Source organism: Gymnoscopelus braueri, assembly GCF_963280865.1.
Source record: "Gymnoscopelus braueri genome assembly, chromosome: 9".
Classification (NCBI taxonomy): Eukaryota; Metazoa; Chordata; class Actinopteri; order Myctophiformes; family Myctophidae; genus Gymnoscopelus; species Gymnoscopelus braueri.
In genome coordinates this window covers 30,687,108-30,705,642 of record NC_137610.1, presented here as the reverse complement: position 1 = coordinate 30,705,642, position 18,535 = coordinate 30,687,108, and the positions used below count along the sequence as shown (strand labels likewise).

Sequence of the window (18,535 nt, the reverse complement as noted above, 5' to 3'; positions counted from 1 at the left end):
CCGGCGCCAAGCACCGTCTCCTGTCCAGTGTCCAGTGTCCAGTGTCCAATTTGTATACACTATTGTCAGAAAACTGCCCTTTTCTGACCCCTGACCTCACTGGACGGCCCGCCACTTTTCAAAATACAGCTCTCCCGCTTAGCGGAGAGTGTGGCGGTGTAGAGGGGCTCTCCCCGAACGCGTGCGTACCTCCGAAGTTCCGGCGCCAAGCACCGTCTCCTGTCCAGTGTCCAATTTGTAGACACTATTGTCTGAAAACGGCCCTTTTCTGACCCCTGACCTCACTGGACGGCCCGCCACTTTTCAAAATACAGCTCTCCCGCTTAGCGGAGAGTGTGGCGGTGTAGAGGGGCTCTCCCCGAACGCGTGCGTACCTCCGAAGTTCCGGCGCCAAGCACCGTCTCCTGTCCAGTGTCCAATTTGTAGACACTATTGTCTGAAAACGGCCCTTTTCTGACCTTTTCTGACCATTTATCCATTTAGATTAGACATTTAAAAAACCGTTTTTGTTACACAGAAACATAATATGTGTTGTGTAGAACCATAATATGTCGTTTAAATGCTTAATTTATAGTTTTAATGTGCAAATTAACCGTTTTTCAATGGCTCCTTTTTGCTCTAGAGGGTACTCTTATTCTGAAGAGATCGTCCACCGGAAGTCTTATATTTGCTCCGTTATATTTGCTGACGGAACACTGCTATCAAGAGGATTGATTGTTTTTCTTCAGCGTTAAAGCTCATCTATGTTAAAGCTGCTAGCTTGTTAGCTTCAGCTAGCTCGCTCGTCTCATTTATAACTCCAAACAGCCGAAAATAGGAGCAGATATTGGTGAGATATTTGCATAATTTCACTGATTTAGTGACTTGTGATCGTGTTTGTTGTTTTTGTGTGTGTGGTTAACGACACATTGGTGTCTCGGACTCGGTAGCCTGGTTATAGCAACAAGTTATCAACGCCAACTAGCGAAAATAAACGGATTCATTTATTATGATCAGATAATGTAAATATTTGGTCATTTTCCGGGAAAGGGATAATAATATAAGCAATGTGTTGGAGACTGGAGAGGAAATGACAGGGAGATTATATACCCAGGTGAAAAGCTTTGGTTGGTTTAGCACGCAGCTCTCTGTTGCTAGGCAACAGGACTCTTCTTCCACTGGGAGGAATAAAGCCTCTTAGCCTTGGATCAAGACTGTTATAGATTTATTTTTTTCGAATGTGACAAAACAAAATTCAGAATCGAAAAAAGAAATTCTATGACAGTCTTGATCCAAGGTTAAAATCCTCTATAATGACATAACGTGTGGCAAAATGACAGATTCAACATAGAGCAACTTTGCATATAGTTTGCAATACAGTCTTATTTGCTTTAATGACTACATTTCATCAGTGGTGGAAAAAGTGCTACATTTCTGTACTTAAAGGTAGGGTAAGTGATTTGCGTTGGTTAAAATAATTGTTAAATAGCTCTATATTCTGATAGTACTCATTGCTATAGAGTGTTTGTTCAGTATTAGGAGTCTCCTTGTCTCTCCACCTCTTTATTAAACAGAAAATGCATTTTCGTTTCAGTTTCAGTTTCATTTCCAATTTTATCCAACCAGGACAGAGAACTCAATCAGGATACAGATTAAACAAGTGAAATTGGAAGTGATGACACTAAGAAATGAGCATGCAAAATTGGAACTGGAACACTATACAAATTAAGCTTAAAAATTGGTACTTTCTCCTGATTGGCTGAGATTTTGACACCTACCGAAAAATGTATTTTCTGTTTATTAAAGAGCTGGAGAGACAGGGAGACATCTGTTACTGAAAAAACACTCCATAGCAATGATTACTATCAGAATATAGTATTTTAACCTTTTAACAAAATACTTTTTGTTTTAACCAAAAAATATCACTTACCCTACCTTTAAGTTAAAGTATCAATACTGCAATGTAGAAACACTCTGTTAAAAGTAAAAGTCTGGTGATCAAAATGTACTTGAGTAAAAGTACAAAAGTATTGGTATCAAAATATAGGCTACTTAAAGTACCAAAAGTAAAAGTATTGATTATGTGGTTATGTTTTTTCCCCCTCTCTTTCTCTCTTTGTCTGTTTAACTCACTTTTAACACATTCTACTTCATTCAGGATATAGCCACCATGTTGGTCCCCATATTCACTCTGAAGTTGAACCACAAGATAAACCCTCGCATGGTGACCATTGGAAAGTTTGACGGAGTTCACCCATGCCTCACTGCAGCCACACAAGCAGGGAAGGTGAGAGAGGGTCAGCTTTAACATTGCCACACCTAAGTTGGACAAGGGTATTGTGCACCGAAAATAGGCGAACTACAAGCTCACAACACTTTGCAGGGCAATGTGTCGTGAGCTTGTACAGTAGATCTGCTATTTTCTGTGTTTCCTTATGTGTTTCCCTTAGGTTTAGTGCTTTGGTGAGGCTGGGATGCAGAGGGGCCACGGATGGGAGGGGAAGGCGGGGGTGGTTGTGTCAGTATTGCCAGGATATACATAATCTTTTTCACAATTGTCACTCTAGCTAAAAACTTTCTAATCCAGCTTTGTGAAATAAGATTTTGACAACCTCACTGCTACAAACTATGCTGCCAACTCCAGAAGTAGGACTAAACTGCATAATTTAACCCATATCATTATCATCCATGCCTACATCACAAAATTATATCATTCCAATAACCCTACTGTGCTTATGGACAGTATGTATTGTTTCAGGAATAGTTACAGAATGTGCGTCTTAGTTTTTTGCCAATCTTGGGAAATTTCTAATGGATTCCGAAGTTAAATTGGATAAAACGCTGGCTGGTAATTCAGTTCCCTAAAAGCACATGCATAGATAAATAATCATATTTAGTTTATTTAATTAAAGAGTACAGTATAGAGTCTAGACTGTACTCTTTAATTAAAGAAACTGGGTCTAGACTCTAGACCCACTGTATGTGAAAAGTGGCTTTAGGTAACTTCTATTTTGTTTTGACACTAAAATAAAATTCACTTGACTTGACTTTCAGGCTGGGTGGCAATGCCTTGGGAGGGCCACTGCCCCTCAGTGCAGTGGTAGGGGAAACACTGATAATGTTGGTGATTTCATTATTCATGAACAGTGAATAAGTGAACAGTGTAATCTCACCTCTCTCTCATTGTAGGTGTTCATCCACAATCCCCATGTTCGTGGCCAGAGACCTGTGACTCACAGGCTGAGCCAGAGCAACCAGGACTCGGACATCTCTCTGCTCAACATCAACCAGGCGGTCACCTGTCTGACCGCAGGAACACTGGGACCAAATACCACCGGGGACACACTGTTGGTGGGATCTCAAACTAATCTGCTGGCCTATGATGTCCACGACAATGCTGATATCTTCTACAGAGAGGTGGGTAGAAAATAGAGGAACGATGACGTAGATGTAATGTTGTGAAAGGTGTTAAATGCTGGTACCGGTCACTGACTGTCCTCTACTGGGATCAGTGACCTACTGGAATCACTGACCTACTGGGATCACGGAAACCCCCTTAATAAAAGCTGAGCGCTCATAAAATAAGAACAGGAAAACAAATCATCCACAGATCTGTCAGTGTAACAACAAAACATTTCCCCACGGGAACATTGGCACACAAAACATCTATGCCAACTACCAGAGGGAAGAACAAACTGTTGTTCTGTTTAGTGATGGATAGAGATGAAGATAATACAAAGTAGAATCTTGTTATTTTCAACTGCATTCTTCACCTTTTTTCCTTTTTATATTTGTCGATATATTTTCTCCCTTTCCTCTTGCTCCCCCCTTCTTTTTCTTTTTCTTCTTTAACAAAAACTATGGAGCTTGCACAAAAACACTTTTCACCCACTTTTAACACCTGTAGTGAGATGTGACCATAAAGTTGATTCTGATTCTGACATACTGGGATTATTCACAGACCTTACTATGAAGCATGCTGGCATTTTGCCAGCCCCAGATATTCAAGATCGGCACACGTTCACACATGACACCAAAATCCAATATACCAGTACACTGCTAGGAAATCTATTACATCTGAACAGGGTTCTACTGGCATATACAGCAATATCCCAGACAAATTTTATGTATAATATTGAGAAACAGGTCGAACATAAAGAAACAAATGTATGATATGAAATTGTGATGTAATCTCACCAAAGATTCATCTCAACAAGACGACTCCGATGAGGGATGTGATCAAGTACTATAAAGTGTTAACAGGATTGCTGTGTTTTATTGCTGAGAATTGCAGCATAGAATAGTCTGAGCACGGAGTTGAGAATTTGCTAACTAAGTAGGAATATTTTATGTGGACCCCAGGAAGACTTGCAACAGCTAATGGGGAGAGAAAATAAACAAACCGCAATCCTGGTAAAAAAGCTGTGGTGAATCACAACCAGCAATTCTGTTGCGCAATAAACTCAAAGAACTGACTTGCCTATTTTTTTTTTATTGGATCTTTATAATTTTTTATAATTATTTGCTTACTTTTCTGGGTTACACAATTTGTAAATTCCTAAATAGAGTGGATTCTCATTTTAACATCTTTGTGTGTGTATATTATATATATTATTATGACACGTATATTTGTGTGTGTGTGTGTGTGTGTGTGTGTGTGTGTGTGTGTGTGTGTGTGTGTGTGTAGGTGGCAGATGGGGCCAATGCTATTGTGCTGGGGAAACTTGGAGACATCCAGTCTCCTCTGGCTATCATCGGAGGCAATTGTGCTTTACAGGGTTTCGACTACGAGGGGAATGACAAATTCTGGACAGTAAGAACTGAGATTAAATGGTTCCATTACTGCACAATTTCCCTGAGTGTTCGTCCGAAAGAGTACATAGTCTAATAAGAAACCTTCATGCGGCTTTTCCAATCCAACCACATTTGAGGTCGGGCTGGGTAATAAAACCATAATGTCAATTAAGAATCTGGTTTTGTATGCTTTCAGTCCAGAGAATAATGTTTTAAGCTAGTGTGCTGTTTATTCATGTTTTTTCTCTTTTTTTCTTTTTAGGTTACTGGGGATAATGTTAGATCTGTAGTCCTCTGTGACTTCACTGGAGATGGGAAAAATGAGGTGAGACCACCATAAGCGTAGACGAGAGACAAATGGAAGATGCTAATAAACCATAGAGTTTTAATTCGTTCAAGTTTCATAATAAATTGTTGCAGTGATGCATGTGTTTTGTTGTTTGCAGCTCTTGGTAGGATCTGAAGACTTTGACATCAGGGTTTTCAAAGAGGATGAGCTGGTGTCTGAGATGTCTGAAAATGAGGTAAATAGGCACATTTTCTTTTAAAGTTTACGGACTGGAATCTGTAGACGCCTAGACGGTGTACTAATGATGACAACTATATGATTTCTTTTTTTCTGAATTATTATGGCATTGACCTTTTTATACCTTATATGGATTAAATACAGTTTTTGTTAAACAAATAATTGTGATATTTGCCTTTGTGTATCTTGAACTATGCTGAAGCGAATTACAAGTTGGCGACATGAGTAATTAATTTCTCTCTGTACAGACAGTGACCTCACTTTGCCATATGCATGGCAGCAGATTTGGCTATGCCCTGGCCAATGGTACTGTGGGAGTCTATGACCGCACCGCCCGCTACTGGAGAATCAAGGTAATGCAAGTCAGAGCCATTTATTATCTACGCCAGGCGACCCAGGGAGGAGGTTATATATGTTTTCGCCGTTGTCTGTGTGTCCCCACAGCTAATCTCCCAAGTCACAAACTACTACACCAGTGAGGGTCAAATTTCATGTGCACCCTGCCAGCATGCCAAGGAACTCAATTCCCTAATATCTCAATAATATCATGCTCACCATCCCTCCAACCTATAGGACATGTGTCTGCAATGCTGTGGAGTGCAAATAATAGCCAATCGTGTGCAAGCTGTCCGTTCGGCTTATGGTATCTACACAAGTAAGACGCGCGAACGCTGGAAGCGAACGCAGATTGACTGTGGCTGCTATATTTCAACCACACTGTAGTAGTGCACTCTGGCGCACTCTGGCGGCTGTAGACAGGCAGTGCAGCTGCTGGCATTTCAGCACGGAGTTTCGAGTCACATGGGGGCGCGAGCCAATGAGAGCGTGAACACAGACACACGGACAGAGACACACACAACCCAAGCACGGTTACATAGTAAGCTCCACTTGGTCGCGTTCGCCACTATGCCAATTTGCTTCTCCCTTTGGCTGAATCCATGCAACTATTGCGTTTGCACTCACACTCCCAGGCCAAGGAAGGATTTTTCAAATTAGCCTCATAGTGGCGCTATAAGAGCCCAATTCATGTTTTGAATCTTTTCCCCTGGATTCCTTGGATCATGATGCAACTCCCCATATAGGCCCTGGCCATTTGTGCCAGACTAGATTATCCCACATTTCGTGTTTTCTTCAAAACACTGTTTCTGCTACAACTCCTACAAATTCTGTCCAGAACTCACACAAATCTGTACACATTATTTGTGATCATGTGATGAAGATGTATCACTCAAATCTTTCATATTCCATTCCAATTGACTACAACTGCCTTCCAAAGTTTTGTGGGCCCAGATAACCCGGCCTTGTGGAGACCTGTGCTCCAAAGAGCGCACTTTTCTAATTTAATATGAAAATGTCATAGAATCTGGATATACAGCACTGTATCGAATGTTGTCCTTCCATTTGTTGATGTAATCAGTGTAACTGCACTATGCACGGCTATAATGACATGCCCAGAATCATGATAGTCACTGTGGTTAAACAATATTTCTTGTTTCTTTTCTTGTTCAGTCTAAGAACCACGCGATGAGCATCCATGCCTTTGACCTGAATGCTGATGGAGTTGTGGAGCTCATCACTGGCTGGTCGAATGGAAAGGTCAGCAGATAATTTATAGTCCTATTATCTTGGTTGGCTAATGGCTATTGCAAAATCTCCTGGGGATCTATCATCTATAAATCTTGCATATCCCAACTGAGCTTCTTTACCACTGTGAATTAGGCCTGTGTCCCTCCATCATTTATAAAGGATTGTATAGGTCTTCATTGCCCTACTTTCATGTTGTCAGTCACCGACGTTGCTATAGGACCCAATGGTGCTTATTGCTATGAATACCATAACCATTGCATCTTCATATAGAACAGTGTTGTCAAATTGGCAGCCTGTGAAAGGGTCTAATCTGGCCTCTGGCCTGCAGAATTTACTTTAGTTTAAAAAAAGTAATAATGATTATCAACAAAGAAATATTTTATGTCCAGTTATCATCCATCTGTGTGTGGCAGCCACTCTCTTCTTGTGCACAGTTTCGCAACATGCATACCTATATTCACCAGTAAGTGGCAGTATGCACTTTGTTTGTACTACAAACTTTAAGTAGTAATAACTGTATGCTACTCAGGTCGGCAAAAGTCAGAAAAACTGTCTGTAACCGCGTTATTGCGACCTTGCATGCAAATTTAAGTGGTGTGTCATTTCCACCTACAATGCAAAGTCATGAAGACTGTCAGGGTCATCTCTGCCACAGGCTTCCCTGTCTCTTAAATTAATTGTCTAATTTCTGCACGTAACAATGTTTGGCACAGTGGCGGGGCCGGGGCCTCAGTGCACGCCTATTTATGTTTTACTACCTTTGATGGTTACATTCCTGAATGTTCCAGATCGATGCTCGAAGCGACCGTACCGGTGAGGTCATCTTCAAAGACAACTTCTCGTCCTCTGTGGCTGGTGTAGTGGAAGGAGACTACAGGATGGATGGACAGATACAACTCATCTGCACCTCCGTAGAAGGAGAGGGTACGCTTTGAGACTTTCTTAGGAATCATGCACAAAAATCTCTGTTCATACTTATAGCATGTGGACTGAAGGCACAGTTCACATTGGCCCCGATTCATAACGAGGGTCGTAAATATGGGGTAAATAAAGTTCGTAAAGGCCGGTCGTATTCACAAGTCACAAACGGACGTGCAATTCCCAAAGGGGTTCGTATATCACAGAGACGTGTGTACAACCAGTGCGTATGATCAGGTGTGATGATTACTCTGGAAGGCTGCGTCCAACAGCATCCAACTTTAACGTCACCGTGCTGAACCGTGCTAAACAGCGTTGCCATGTCCGCTTATTATAAGCGAATTTGGTCTTATTTTTCTGTAAAGTTGCTTGTAAATATTGGTAGCTGTGGGGACCGCGGTTTTTTGGGCTTGTTTCTAAAGTGTAGTTGGTTATTTGGGCTTGCTTCACAATTTTCAATTGTTTTAACGGGTGGTTCTCAAATGTTTTTATGACATGGACCCCCAAGTTAATATGTAGGCTAATTTATCCCTATAAGCCCCATCTGAAAATGTTTTGTGCCAGCTGGAGGCAGATTTGTGTTGTTAGAATGTTTAAAAAATCTTCCAAATATTGCACATTTTATTACAAGATTTTTTTTTAATATAGCAGATCTACAAGCTCACAACGGTTTAATTAAAGTGCTTATAATGGCCTAAGTGCCAGTTGCTTCTTTTGGGCTTGTTTTCCTAGACCTGGTTGCTTATTTCTCTCACAACATCTGGCAACGCTGATGAAAGTTTGAAGTTCAACTCCGCCTCGTCCAAAGATAACAGATGCGGTGTCGCATCGCCTTGACAACGTACTGTTCTGTCTGGAAGCGGATCACGTAATAAATGCTTTCATGTGTAATGAGAATAAAGAAGTTTACAAGGTTTAACCCCATTACCAAATAAAAGGCTAATAAAACATGGAAAGGATATTATATAAGCGAGCCTTTTCTAATGAACATAGCGCACCTTTACCGAGGTAAAAAGATGATGTTGAAAATAAATCCAGGGCATACAAGTGGAACGCTTCTATGGCTTTGGCTGAGATGGCCCGCTGGCAAACACACTGAGGGACCTATAATTCAGCTCTAAATGCGACTCATAGCCTAGAAAATAAATAAAAAGCGGTGGAATCTACATCATGTCTATATTATGCATAGGCTACAAGCAATACATCGTTTGACATTTATTTTTAATTTTATATATATTATGTGTTGACAAATGTTGGGCACATATATATTTTATTTGAGGTTTGCCACTGTTGTAATTGATTTTGGCATGAAGAATAAAGCATTCTAAAGACATACGCACATTTCAGCCCTGGTAAGACAGCCTCGGGCTGACCTGAGAACGTGCGCACCTGACGCACAAAACACAGAACAAAAAACTTTTATGAATCCGACTGCAGGTGTAGGCTTTGTCCTAAATGCCAGTACGTACAAAATATGGTCGTAAATCCCTTTATGAATCGGGGCCATTGTCTTTGTTTTTAATGACACCAAATGGGTCTTTGGACCACCTCCACTGTTGGAGGTGAGATCTTCAATGCATATTAGATCCTTTTACACCTGCAAGTTATGCCAATCCAGGATGCATGTTGATGTCACCTCTTTGCATTCTTGTAGTGCGTGGCTACCTGCCTGCCAGTAAGGAGCTAAAAGGGAATCTAATGGACTCCAGTGTAGAACAGGACCTTGTCAGAGAACTCAGCCAGCGCAGACAGAACCTACTGCTGGAGCTACGCAACTATGAAGAGAACGCCAAGGTATATGCCATATACACAGATCTAGTTTGTTGAAACATTATCAGGACCTTGAGTCCAGTGTTATTTAAATACACACAGTAACATGTACGTACTATATGCATGTACACTTGGCATGCCAAATTACGAAGGTTGTTCTAACCCAGATTATTCACAGCTCCACTAGACCAGACAGTGACACTCTGATTGACATCATTTTGACAAATGCTGTTCATAAATATCTCTCTGTTGGTGTTTTTGCTAATGATTTGAGTGACCATTGAGCACTAAATTGCCCAAAGTAAATGGGCTGACTGTAACCAGACGTTGTTTCAAACATTTTTCGGAGCAAGCTTTCTTGCATGATGTGGCATTAGTCGATTGGTTTCGTACTTCCCTCATACCGTCTGCGGACGAGGCTTTCCGTTTCTTTTATGATAATTTATTTTCTTTGGTAAACAAACACGCTCCTCTAAAGAAGGTCCGAATTAAGAATAGGTCAAATCCTTGGTTCTCAAGGGATCTAGCTGATTTGATCCATGATAGAAATAGGAAATGGGCACTTGCCAGAAGGACACAGTCCCCAAATGATTGGCTTCTCTTTCGTATCCTTAGAAATAAATGTACTGCTCTCCTCAGAAAGCTGAAGTCACAGTATTATGTATCTTTAACTTCCGATACATCCAACAATCATGCAAATTTCTGGAAAGCAGTTAAATCCCTCCAACAGAGGGGAGCTGCTGGTCCCCCGCCAAAGTTGCGAGTTGGGGATTCTTTTATTAGTGACATGTATGTCAAATGTTTTTAATTACCATTTCAAAAGGGCTGGGCATATTTTTGATGCACAAAATGCCTCCTCCTCTCAACAAGGGGCTCACAGGAAGTGGCATTCTTACCAGCAAATGGCGATGTAAACGCTCGTTTAAATTTTGACTTCTTCTCTATCCTGGCCTCCGATGTTCTCAGTTCGTTGTCCTCTCTGGACCCAAAAAAGTCCCCTGGCCCAGATGGTCTTGATCCTTATCTGCTGAGATTGGCTGCGTCAGTTATAGCACAACCTATAACTGATATTTTCAATCTTTCGCTAACTTCTCAGAACATTCCTTCGGTGTGGAAGCAAGCTTATGTTTCTCCCCTCCTTAAGGCTGGTGATCCTACGGATGTAAATAACTACAGGCCAATATCTAATCTTTCGGCCTTAGCAAAGATCCTAGAAGCCCAGGTATCAGCCCAAGTAAACCAATTTCTTGATCAACATCAAATCTTAAATACCATGCAATCTGGGTTCAGATCCAAACACAGTACTGTCACAGCTTGCCTTACTGTCTTGGATGACATTAAGGCTGCCTGGGATAAGTCACATGTATGCGCTGCCCTGTTTATTGATTTATCCAAGGCTTTTGACACTGTTGATCTCCCGATACTGTTAAAGATTCTTTCCAATATAGGCATGGGCCCAAATGTGATTAGCTGGTTCACCAGCTATTTGATCGGCCGCACACAATGTGTGAAATTGGGTGACATAGTGTCCGATCAAGTAGCCATGGAGAAGGGAGTCCCCCAGGGTTCTATATTAGGTCCTTTTCTTTTTCTTTTATATGTGAATAACATCTGCAGTCAGTCAAAGTACTCTAGGTACCATATGTACGCGGATGACACGGTTCTGTACTCCTGCGCGCCCACGCTAGACATGGCTGTAACAAATTTGTCTTTTGATTTCATTTAATTGCAGCAAGAATTGAAAAAAAGCAAATTGATGTTAAATGGTAACAAAACTAAGGCAATGATGTTCACTCCACGAGTTTGTCCAACCCTCTTAAGCATCCCCACTTTAGATGGCACCCCAATTGAGTGGATCGATCGCTATAAATACCTTGGGTTCTGGTTGGACAAACATCTAAATTTTAAATTCCATATTGATGCCTTGAGTAAGAAGCTGAAATTTACTCTAAGTTTTTTCTACAGACTGAAGGCTTGTTTTGCCTGCACTGCTCGCAAAAAATTGGTCACTGGTCTGTTTTTGTCCCAGCTGGATTATGGGGACAATATTTACAGGTTTGCTTGTCCCTCCACATTGACCAAGCTGGATCCCCTGTATCATGCTGCACTGAGATTCATAACGAATTCTCCTTTTAGAACGCACCATTGCACATTGTATGCTGCAGTTGATTGGTCCTCTTTGACTACGCGCAGGTTACAACATTGGTATAATTTCATTTCTAAAGCTATTCTTGGTGAGCTCCCCTACTACATTACCTCCAAATTCAAATTGGTTAGAAATGGCTTAAATCTCAGATCAAATGCTTGGTTACGCTGTGAAGTACCTTCATTTTCATCTGAGGGAGGTAAAAAAAGTCTTTCTTTCTTAGGCCCTTGGTTGTGGAATGATCTCCAGACTAAACTCAAATTGGCTGCTCTAATTCCCTTGAGAAGCTTCAAAAGAATCACCTTAGTTTTATTCACAAACAACTGCACCTGTCCGGAGGTTTATTAGCCTAGCGGAAGGTTTTTGGTTATGTGTATTGGTGTGTATTACTATTTCCTGTATGATTACTGGCTTTTTTCTATTGTGTAAAGTGTATCATTTGGAGTTATCTTATGTATTTGTGATGTATCTTGGATGACTATTTTGTTGTTTGTTTTTGTATTTGTATGTTAAGCTTAGACTGTGTAATTTTAATGCTGTATCTTGGCCAGTTCCCACTTGAAAAAGAGACCTTGTGCATGCACCCACATTCACACAGTGTGTTTGTTTTCAGGGGGTATCGGAAACATCCAGCGGGGTGGGTGTTATACCTGCCAACACTCAACTCCAAACAGCCCTGTCAGTTAAACCTGCTACGGAGGCCCAGAAGGCTCATATAGAACTCAGTATCTCCACGCCAAATGGTAAGGGTATTCAGTGCTCGTATTTCAGAGCACACATTGAGACAGATAGATCGATGAACCAATTGCTAAAAGCCGCTGGCTCCCAGCGGCAGGCATGGCTCCTCACTTTTCCCCCGGAAAGTGCCACACTTCACCTCTCTCAAAAGAGTAAAACATACTTTAAATATGTGGCTTTGGATTAGATTAGATTAATGTGGTCCTTAACTTGATATACCCTTTAAAATCCTATCTCTACAGAAACCATTATCCGGGCAGTGCTGATCTTTGCAGAGGGAATCTTTGAGGGAGAGAGCCATGTGGTCCACCCCAGTGCCCAGAACCTGTCAGGCTGTGTTAGAGTCCCCATTGTACCCCCCAAAGATATTCCAGTTGACCTGCATATAAAGACCTTTGTCGGAGGGAAAACCAGGTACTTTGACATCTTTATTGAAAATATGTACAGACGAAAAGGTTAAAAATGCAATAAAGCTTGTAGCTTATTTCCATTGCGGCCCTTCCATTGCAGTCCTTAGGTAGGGAATTGACTGCCTGTGTTAATTCATCCATTTGTAACTCGGAGTGTACATGCTATTGTATGCTCTCAGAGTTCAAATAACACTGAGGATTTTACTGTACATCTAATACCCAATGTTGCTTTGATAAAACCTCAGAAAATAGCCTAACATCTCCCATGAACCGGGATGCATAAAAATACAAAAACTTGGTATGCAAATGTATCTGAAACTGTCTTTCCAGTACCCAGTTCCACGTGTTTGAGATCACACGGCAGTTGCCTCGTTTCTCCATGTATGACATCACAGTGGACCCCTCGGCTGCCCGGCCTACCGGCAGGGTCTCCTTCAGCATCAATGATCGGCCACAGCGGGTACGCTGCCACAATTTAATGACAAATGTTCGCTTTTCAGTGCCCTCTTGTAAGACTTTTGACTCCCATTTGCTTCCATGGAGCAGTTCAGTAACCAACAGTAGAATGCTGTGGGTGAACTGGGCAGCTTGCAGATCGAAATGATCTCTTAGAATTTTACTGTGTATGAATGTGTATCCCTCCCTCGTCCTGTAACTACATTTAGAAATGTATTCAGAACTTAATGTATTCTTTGTACATGTGTACAGTATGTGTCCATGATGCAGGGTGTTCATGTGTTGTTTGTATGTGTGTACAGGTGGTCATGTGGCTGAATCAGAACTTCCTACTTCCAGAAGGGATAGACAGTCCTGATATCACTTTTACTTCACTACGGGCAGGAGGGCTGTTGTCTATTACCATGGCCAGCAATGGACAGGTACGGTAGATGAACAGACACATGTACAATGAAAAGTTAAAAGTTCTTACAGTTTTTTTTCCAAAGGGTTCCTAATGTTCCAACTTGACTGAATTACATATTTTTTCTTAGTTACTTGCTTCATCATTACAATAGTCATATTTATTAGGGCAAGTCATTATTTTATTTAGCATTTTCTATGCACGTGGCCTGATTGCTGAGATGGATATTAATGTTTGTCTTCTTGTTTTTGTCTTTGAGGGTTCTTACTGTGCAAAGTAGCAAATTATTGTAACAATGTTTTAGTAAAACACTTTGAACCAGCTCTACACATTTTACAATAAAAAAATAACATTGAAATGTAGTTTCCGATGTTAGATGACATAAAATTGGGCCAGCTAACAAATCAGTTACCATTTTATCCAATCAGATCACGCTGAGCACAGATGACATCGACCTGGCAGGAGATCTGATCCAATCACTAGCCTCCTTTCTAGCTATTGAGGACCTATCAGCAGAGGCAGACTTCCCTGACTACTTTGACGAGTTACGCACTACACTGACTGAGGTCTGTTAACCTGTGCTGTTATGTTTTTTTTAAGGATTTGAGGAGAATTTCTATTTAGATAGGATGCTGTAGAGAGAGACAGGAATGGTGGGTAAAATGTACCTCACCCATCCATGAACCAACATCAAAATCTTCCGTGTCACAAACGTCAAAGTCATGTTATCGAAACAGCTTCTGAAGCAGCTGAAAAGAGTAGAGAACACATATAAAGGACAGCAGTTGGCCTTCAGAATTAAATATGGATCCTGGGGGCCCTTGGTAAGATCGCAGAGCATTACAAATAAATAAGGCCTGAGTTTGAATCTGACATGTAATCAACACCCCCTTCTCTCTCCCAGCTTTCCTGTCTCTCTGTTCACTGTCTATCAAAATAAATGACTAATGCTGAGGAAAAAAATAAAAGAAAACCTCAAAGGCGGGATTCTAAATCTGCACTAATTCTATAGCACCAGAGATGGTTGTATCACGTCCTGTGGAAAAGTAAATACTCCTGCTACTGTAGATGAAGAGACAGAAGACGTGGTCCACATCTCAAGTGCTGTATCTGTATCAGAACTGAAATCCTAACATAATCCCACATTGTGTTTCCCTCCATCCATCTAGGTGGATGAGTTCCATTCTGTCCATCAGAAGTTAACAGCAGCCATGGCTGACCACTCTAACTATATCAGGAACATGCTGGTCCAGGCAGAGGATGCTCGCCTCATGGGGGACATGTGAGTGAAAACCAATATAGTTTACTATTACTATATTCACAGTGTTCACACAGATGCTTTTTCCACTGCAAAAGTACCGGGACAGCACACAGGATGGTACATGTTTGCACAATATAAACGCGGCGTCATTAGGAATAGTAACAACATCAACTCATCAATTCATGGCGAACAATTTGAAATAATCTTTTTGTGTCTTTCATATTAATGTATTTCACTATTTCATACAGAGATAGGAAATTGTATCAAATGGGGGTCCGCTGTCTAATGCATATCTAACTGGGGGTCCTTGAAATGAAAAGGTTTGAGAATCACTGGGTTAGCCTGTCGGTTCGGTTGTTACAGTACCAACGCCATGTCATGTGACATGCGTGTGGTGACGAAATCACTCCAGCACCCTTTGAAAAGGAGCCATTATTCCATACAGCATGTCTGTGTTCTAGGCCAGCACCGTGACAAAATTAACATGCATACATTACGGCACGGTGCAGTGGGAAAGCATATTGATTTATCGATTGTTCTGTTGTGTGAAATTCTGCCTGAAACCTACCTATTCATTCCAGGCCCAGGCTCATTCATATTCTTGGAGTATTACAGTCATTAGTATAACCAGAAACGGGTATTCAAGTCACTTCATGGCTGCCACAATCATGACATTTTACTTGACGATTAATTGTCACACAAGTAATTGTGATTAACGATGTAATTTTGTTTTTGGCATTGAACAATGGAACATACAAATATAAATTACATTTCTTTGGCTTTTATGCTTCGTAAACAGAAATTCTACAGGAATGTGACAAATAACTTCAATATACAAAGAAATGACTGACATATACTTTCAAAATGAATAAAAAAACTGTAAATAGCCTATCTACAACTCACAATCCCGAGTAGTAGATCTGCTATGTGTTCTATTTCTTGTTTGAAAATGTATGGAACTATTATGCAAAATAATTGGGATTATCTCAAATAAAAGGCGATTATGTAATCCTTGTGACGGCCTAGTCACTGACTGTCTCCCTTTTTGTCTTCTCCTCCCTGAAGGACGAACACGAAGAAGCGTTACAGAGAGTTGTATGATTTGAACAGAGACTTGGTCAATGAGTACAAAATCCGATCCAACAACCACAACGCTTTACTGGCCTGCCTCAAGTCTGTCAACCAGGCCATACAGAGGGCTGGAAGACTCAGAGGTACTGTAGGCCACGATATAAGAATACATTTTGTTTGTCATGCTGTGTTTATATCTGTGTGTTGTGCCTGATTAAGTTCTGTGAGACTAAGTATACACAAAGGCCTAGGCTGTCATCAGACTCTAAAGTGTGTGTGTGTGTGTGTGTGTGTGTGTGTGTGTGTGTGTGTGTGTGTGTGTGTGTGTGTGTGTGTGTGTGTGTGTGTCTGTGTGCGTTAACAGATGGCCATGCACATTTGTGTGTGGTTCCTTACATATGATCCACCACGATAATAATAATAGTTTACTTTTGATGGAGAGACAGTCAGGGGCTTTCAAACTTCGTTGAGAGAACCCCAAAGAAAGGGAGTTTGAGATTGTTTGGTTTGAGTTGAAGGGTTGTTTGCGTTCTGGATTAATGCAGATATAATTGAGCTCCGTCAGCCCAGTTGTAACGATGTTTGTACCAGCTTTCACTCACTGCCTCTCTCTAATTTTTTTTCTCTCTTCTTATTTCTTCTTTTCAGTGGGTAAGCCTAAGAACCAGGTGATCTCTGCGTGTCGAGATGCCATCAAGAGCAACAACGTCAACGCCCTGTTCAGGATCATGCGAGCGGGCACAGCGTCCTCCTGAGGAGGATGGACAGAGGGACAAGTAGATGAAGGAAATGAAAGGTTCATCTGTGCGCTCCTAATCTTGGTTGCCTCGATGTACTGCAGTTTGCCACATTTCTAGCAGTGCGCCATCTTTGATATGACACCAGAGGAAGAAGCTGCCCGGAAGAGATTGCATAGTGATGATGAGATAGATAGCCGAGTTAGGGGCCATTCATTCAGTGGCCCTGGTTTCAGCGTTGGAGCACAAAAGCATTTTGGTCCTATGACTTAAGCAAGACATAACATCTTAGTGTCAGGGATGCCACTTCTTGGCTGCCATCTCCAAAAACATTTCCTATAGACTCTACTCATGTATAATTATGTTTAGTAAAGATTGTTCTTTGCTCAGAAAGAGCTCAAAGCACCAGTCACAGTCTGTGTAGTATGGATGGTGTTGTGAGAAAGAGTTTGGCTAAGTAATGTTAAACACCAGTGTCTCAGTTGGCTTGAGGTACATTGTTTAGAAAGGACAGCAGGAGAAAGGCAGGGCGTGGAACCAGCTCACGGTTTATTTCACAGAAATGTTTTTTCAGAGTATCTGTGTCCATTAGCGACTTGGGACAGAACAGAAACTCTTGGCATTATGATAAATTGTTAACATTCTAAAAAGTTTTCATTGTGCCCAAAGGGAAATATGAATTCAAAAGGAAAAAGTCTGCAAAACAGCTTACTGATCCAACAATTTTGACTGCACAAAAACACAAGTAAACAACATTTCATCACCTGATGAAGACCACACGCATGGTTGAAATGTTCTGCACAAACGGGGACGTCAGTGTTAATTTGGTTAACCATTTCAAACTTTTTGTTTTCCAGATCTACAAGCTCACAATGTGTTATAATGCACCGATTTGCAGATCATCTACTTAAGCTATACGTCCTTCAACAAGTATAATGGGGCTTAAGTTACTAATATGTTTCTCGAAAGAGTCCAGCTTGAGGGGAAAAATATAATCTGAAGGATCAGTACCATATGTGTGACTCGGCAGAAGGACACAGTGATGTTTAGACATAGGACAGCTGTACAGAGACAAGGGAAGCAGCTGTTGAAATGGAGTGGAGTGGAGGCTCCAGTAGGTCCACAGTTGTACTATACATACAACACGTGGATTGCAGGTCTCTGGCTCCGGTTGTTGGGTATGTACTGTACTGTACAGTATGTGTGGAGTTTAGCCAAAGAATTGTAAGGTTCTCCTCTCTTCCCATCTTTTTCTGTCTCTCCGTCTCGAAATCCCCTCTTTTCTCTATTTTGTACTGAACTAGGCATACGTCACTCAACATAATTTCTTTCTTGATGAATGTTACAAAGCACCAATATTGTGTGCTGAATTGTGTGAAACCTTTGTAGATTGTACATAGATATTTAACTATTTTGTGTTTACATGGCAGATTATATTAAATTATTACATTTATCTTTTAATGTCTTGTTTATTGTCTCGTTCAACTCTCACGTATAGCAGTTTGTGTAGCATGAGCCCAATTTTACTTTGTTGTACAACCGTGTCACTTGCTGAAAATAAATAGTTTTAATTATTTCAATATGAAAGTATAGTCGAGTATATAAAAGTAGTAAATTAATAGTTTAAGTTTATAGGGCCAATAATGGTCCATGAAAAAAAAAAAGAGAAATTGGCCAGCAGCACTCACTTCTAAAATGTGCAGACAACCATTTACACTTAAACGTTTGTTTCATATCAT

General features: G+C 40.9%; 1 protein-coding gene across 2 annotated transcripts; it reads left to right on the top strand.

Moving 5' to 3' along the window:
- The first annotated feature begins 690 nt into the window (after positions 1-690).
- bbs2 (Bardet-Biedl syndrome 2) lies at positions 691-18,219 on the top strand. 2 transcript variants are annotated; one of them, XM_080437832.1, is made up of 18 exons: positions 691-829; positions 2,138-2,266; positions 3,169-3,396; positions 4,667-4,792; positions 5,036-5,098; positions 5,220-5,297; positions 5,548-5,652; positions 6,809-6,895; positions 7,675-7,810; positions 9,459-9,598; positions 12,334-12,463; positions 12,701-12,872; positions 13,199-13,328; positions 13,627-13,746; positions 14,156-14,293; positions 14,897-15,009; positions 16,054-16,202; positions 16,708-18,219. In XM_080437832.1, exons 2-18 carry the CDS (start codon positions 2,150-2,152, stop codon positions 16,812-16,814), a joined length of 2,139 nt encoding a protein of 712 aa, XP_080293958.1. In that variant the 5' UTR covers positions 691-829; positions 2,138-2,149; the 3' UTR covers positions 16,815-18,219. The 2 variants fall into 2 exon arrangements, with proteins under 2 accessions (XP_080293958.1, XP_080293959.1); XM_080437833.1 differs by having other exon boundaries at positions 720-829; positions 2,145-2,266.
- The last annotated feature ends 316 nt before the right edge of the window (positions 18,220-18,535 follow it).

Bases quoted from the DNA above. Each gene is read 5' to 3' on its own strand.
- bbs2 (XM_080437832.1), top strand. From the start codon at position 2,150: ATGTTGGTCCCCATATTCACTCTGAAGTTGAACCACAAGATAAACCCT. The intron at 14,294-14,896 runs GTCTGTTAACCT...CCATCCATCTAG, and splicing joins TACGCACTACACTGACTGAG to GTGGATGAGTTCCATTCTGT. The intron at 16,203-16,707 runs GTACTGTAGGCC...TCTTCTTTTCAG, and splicing joins GAGGGCTGGAAGACTCAGAG to TGGGTAAGCCTAAGAACCAG.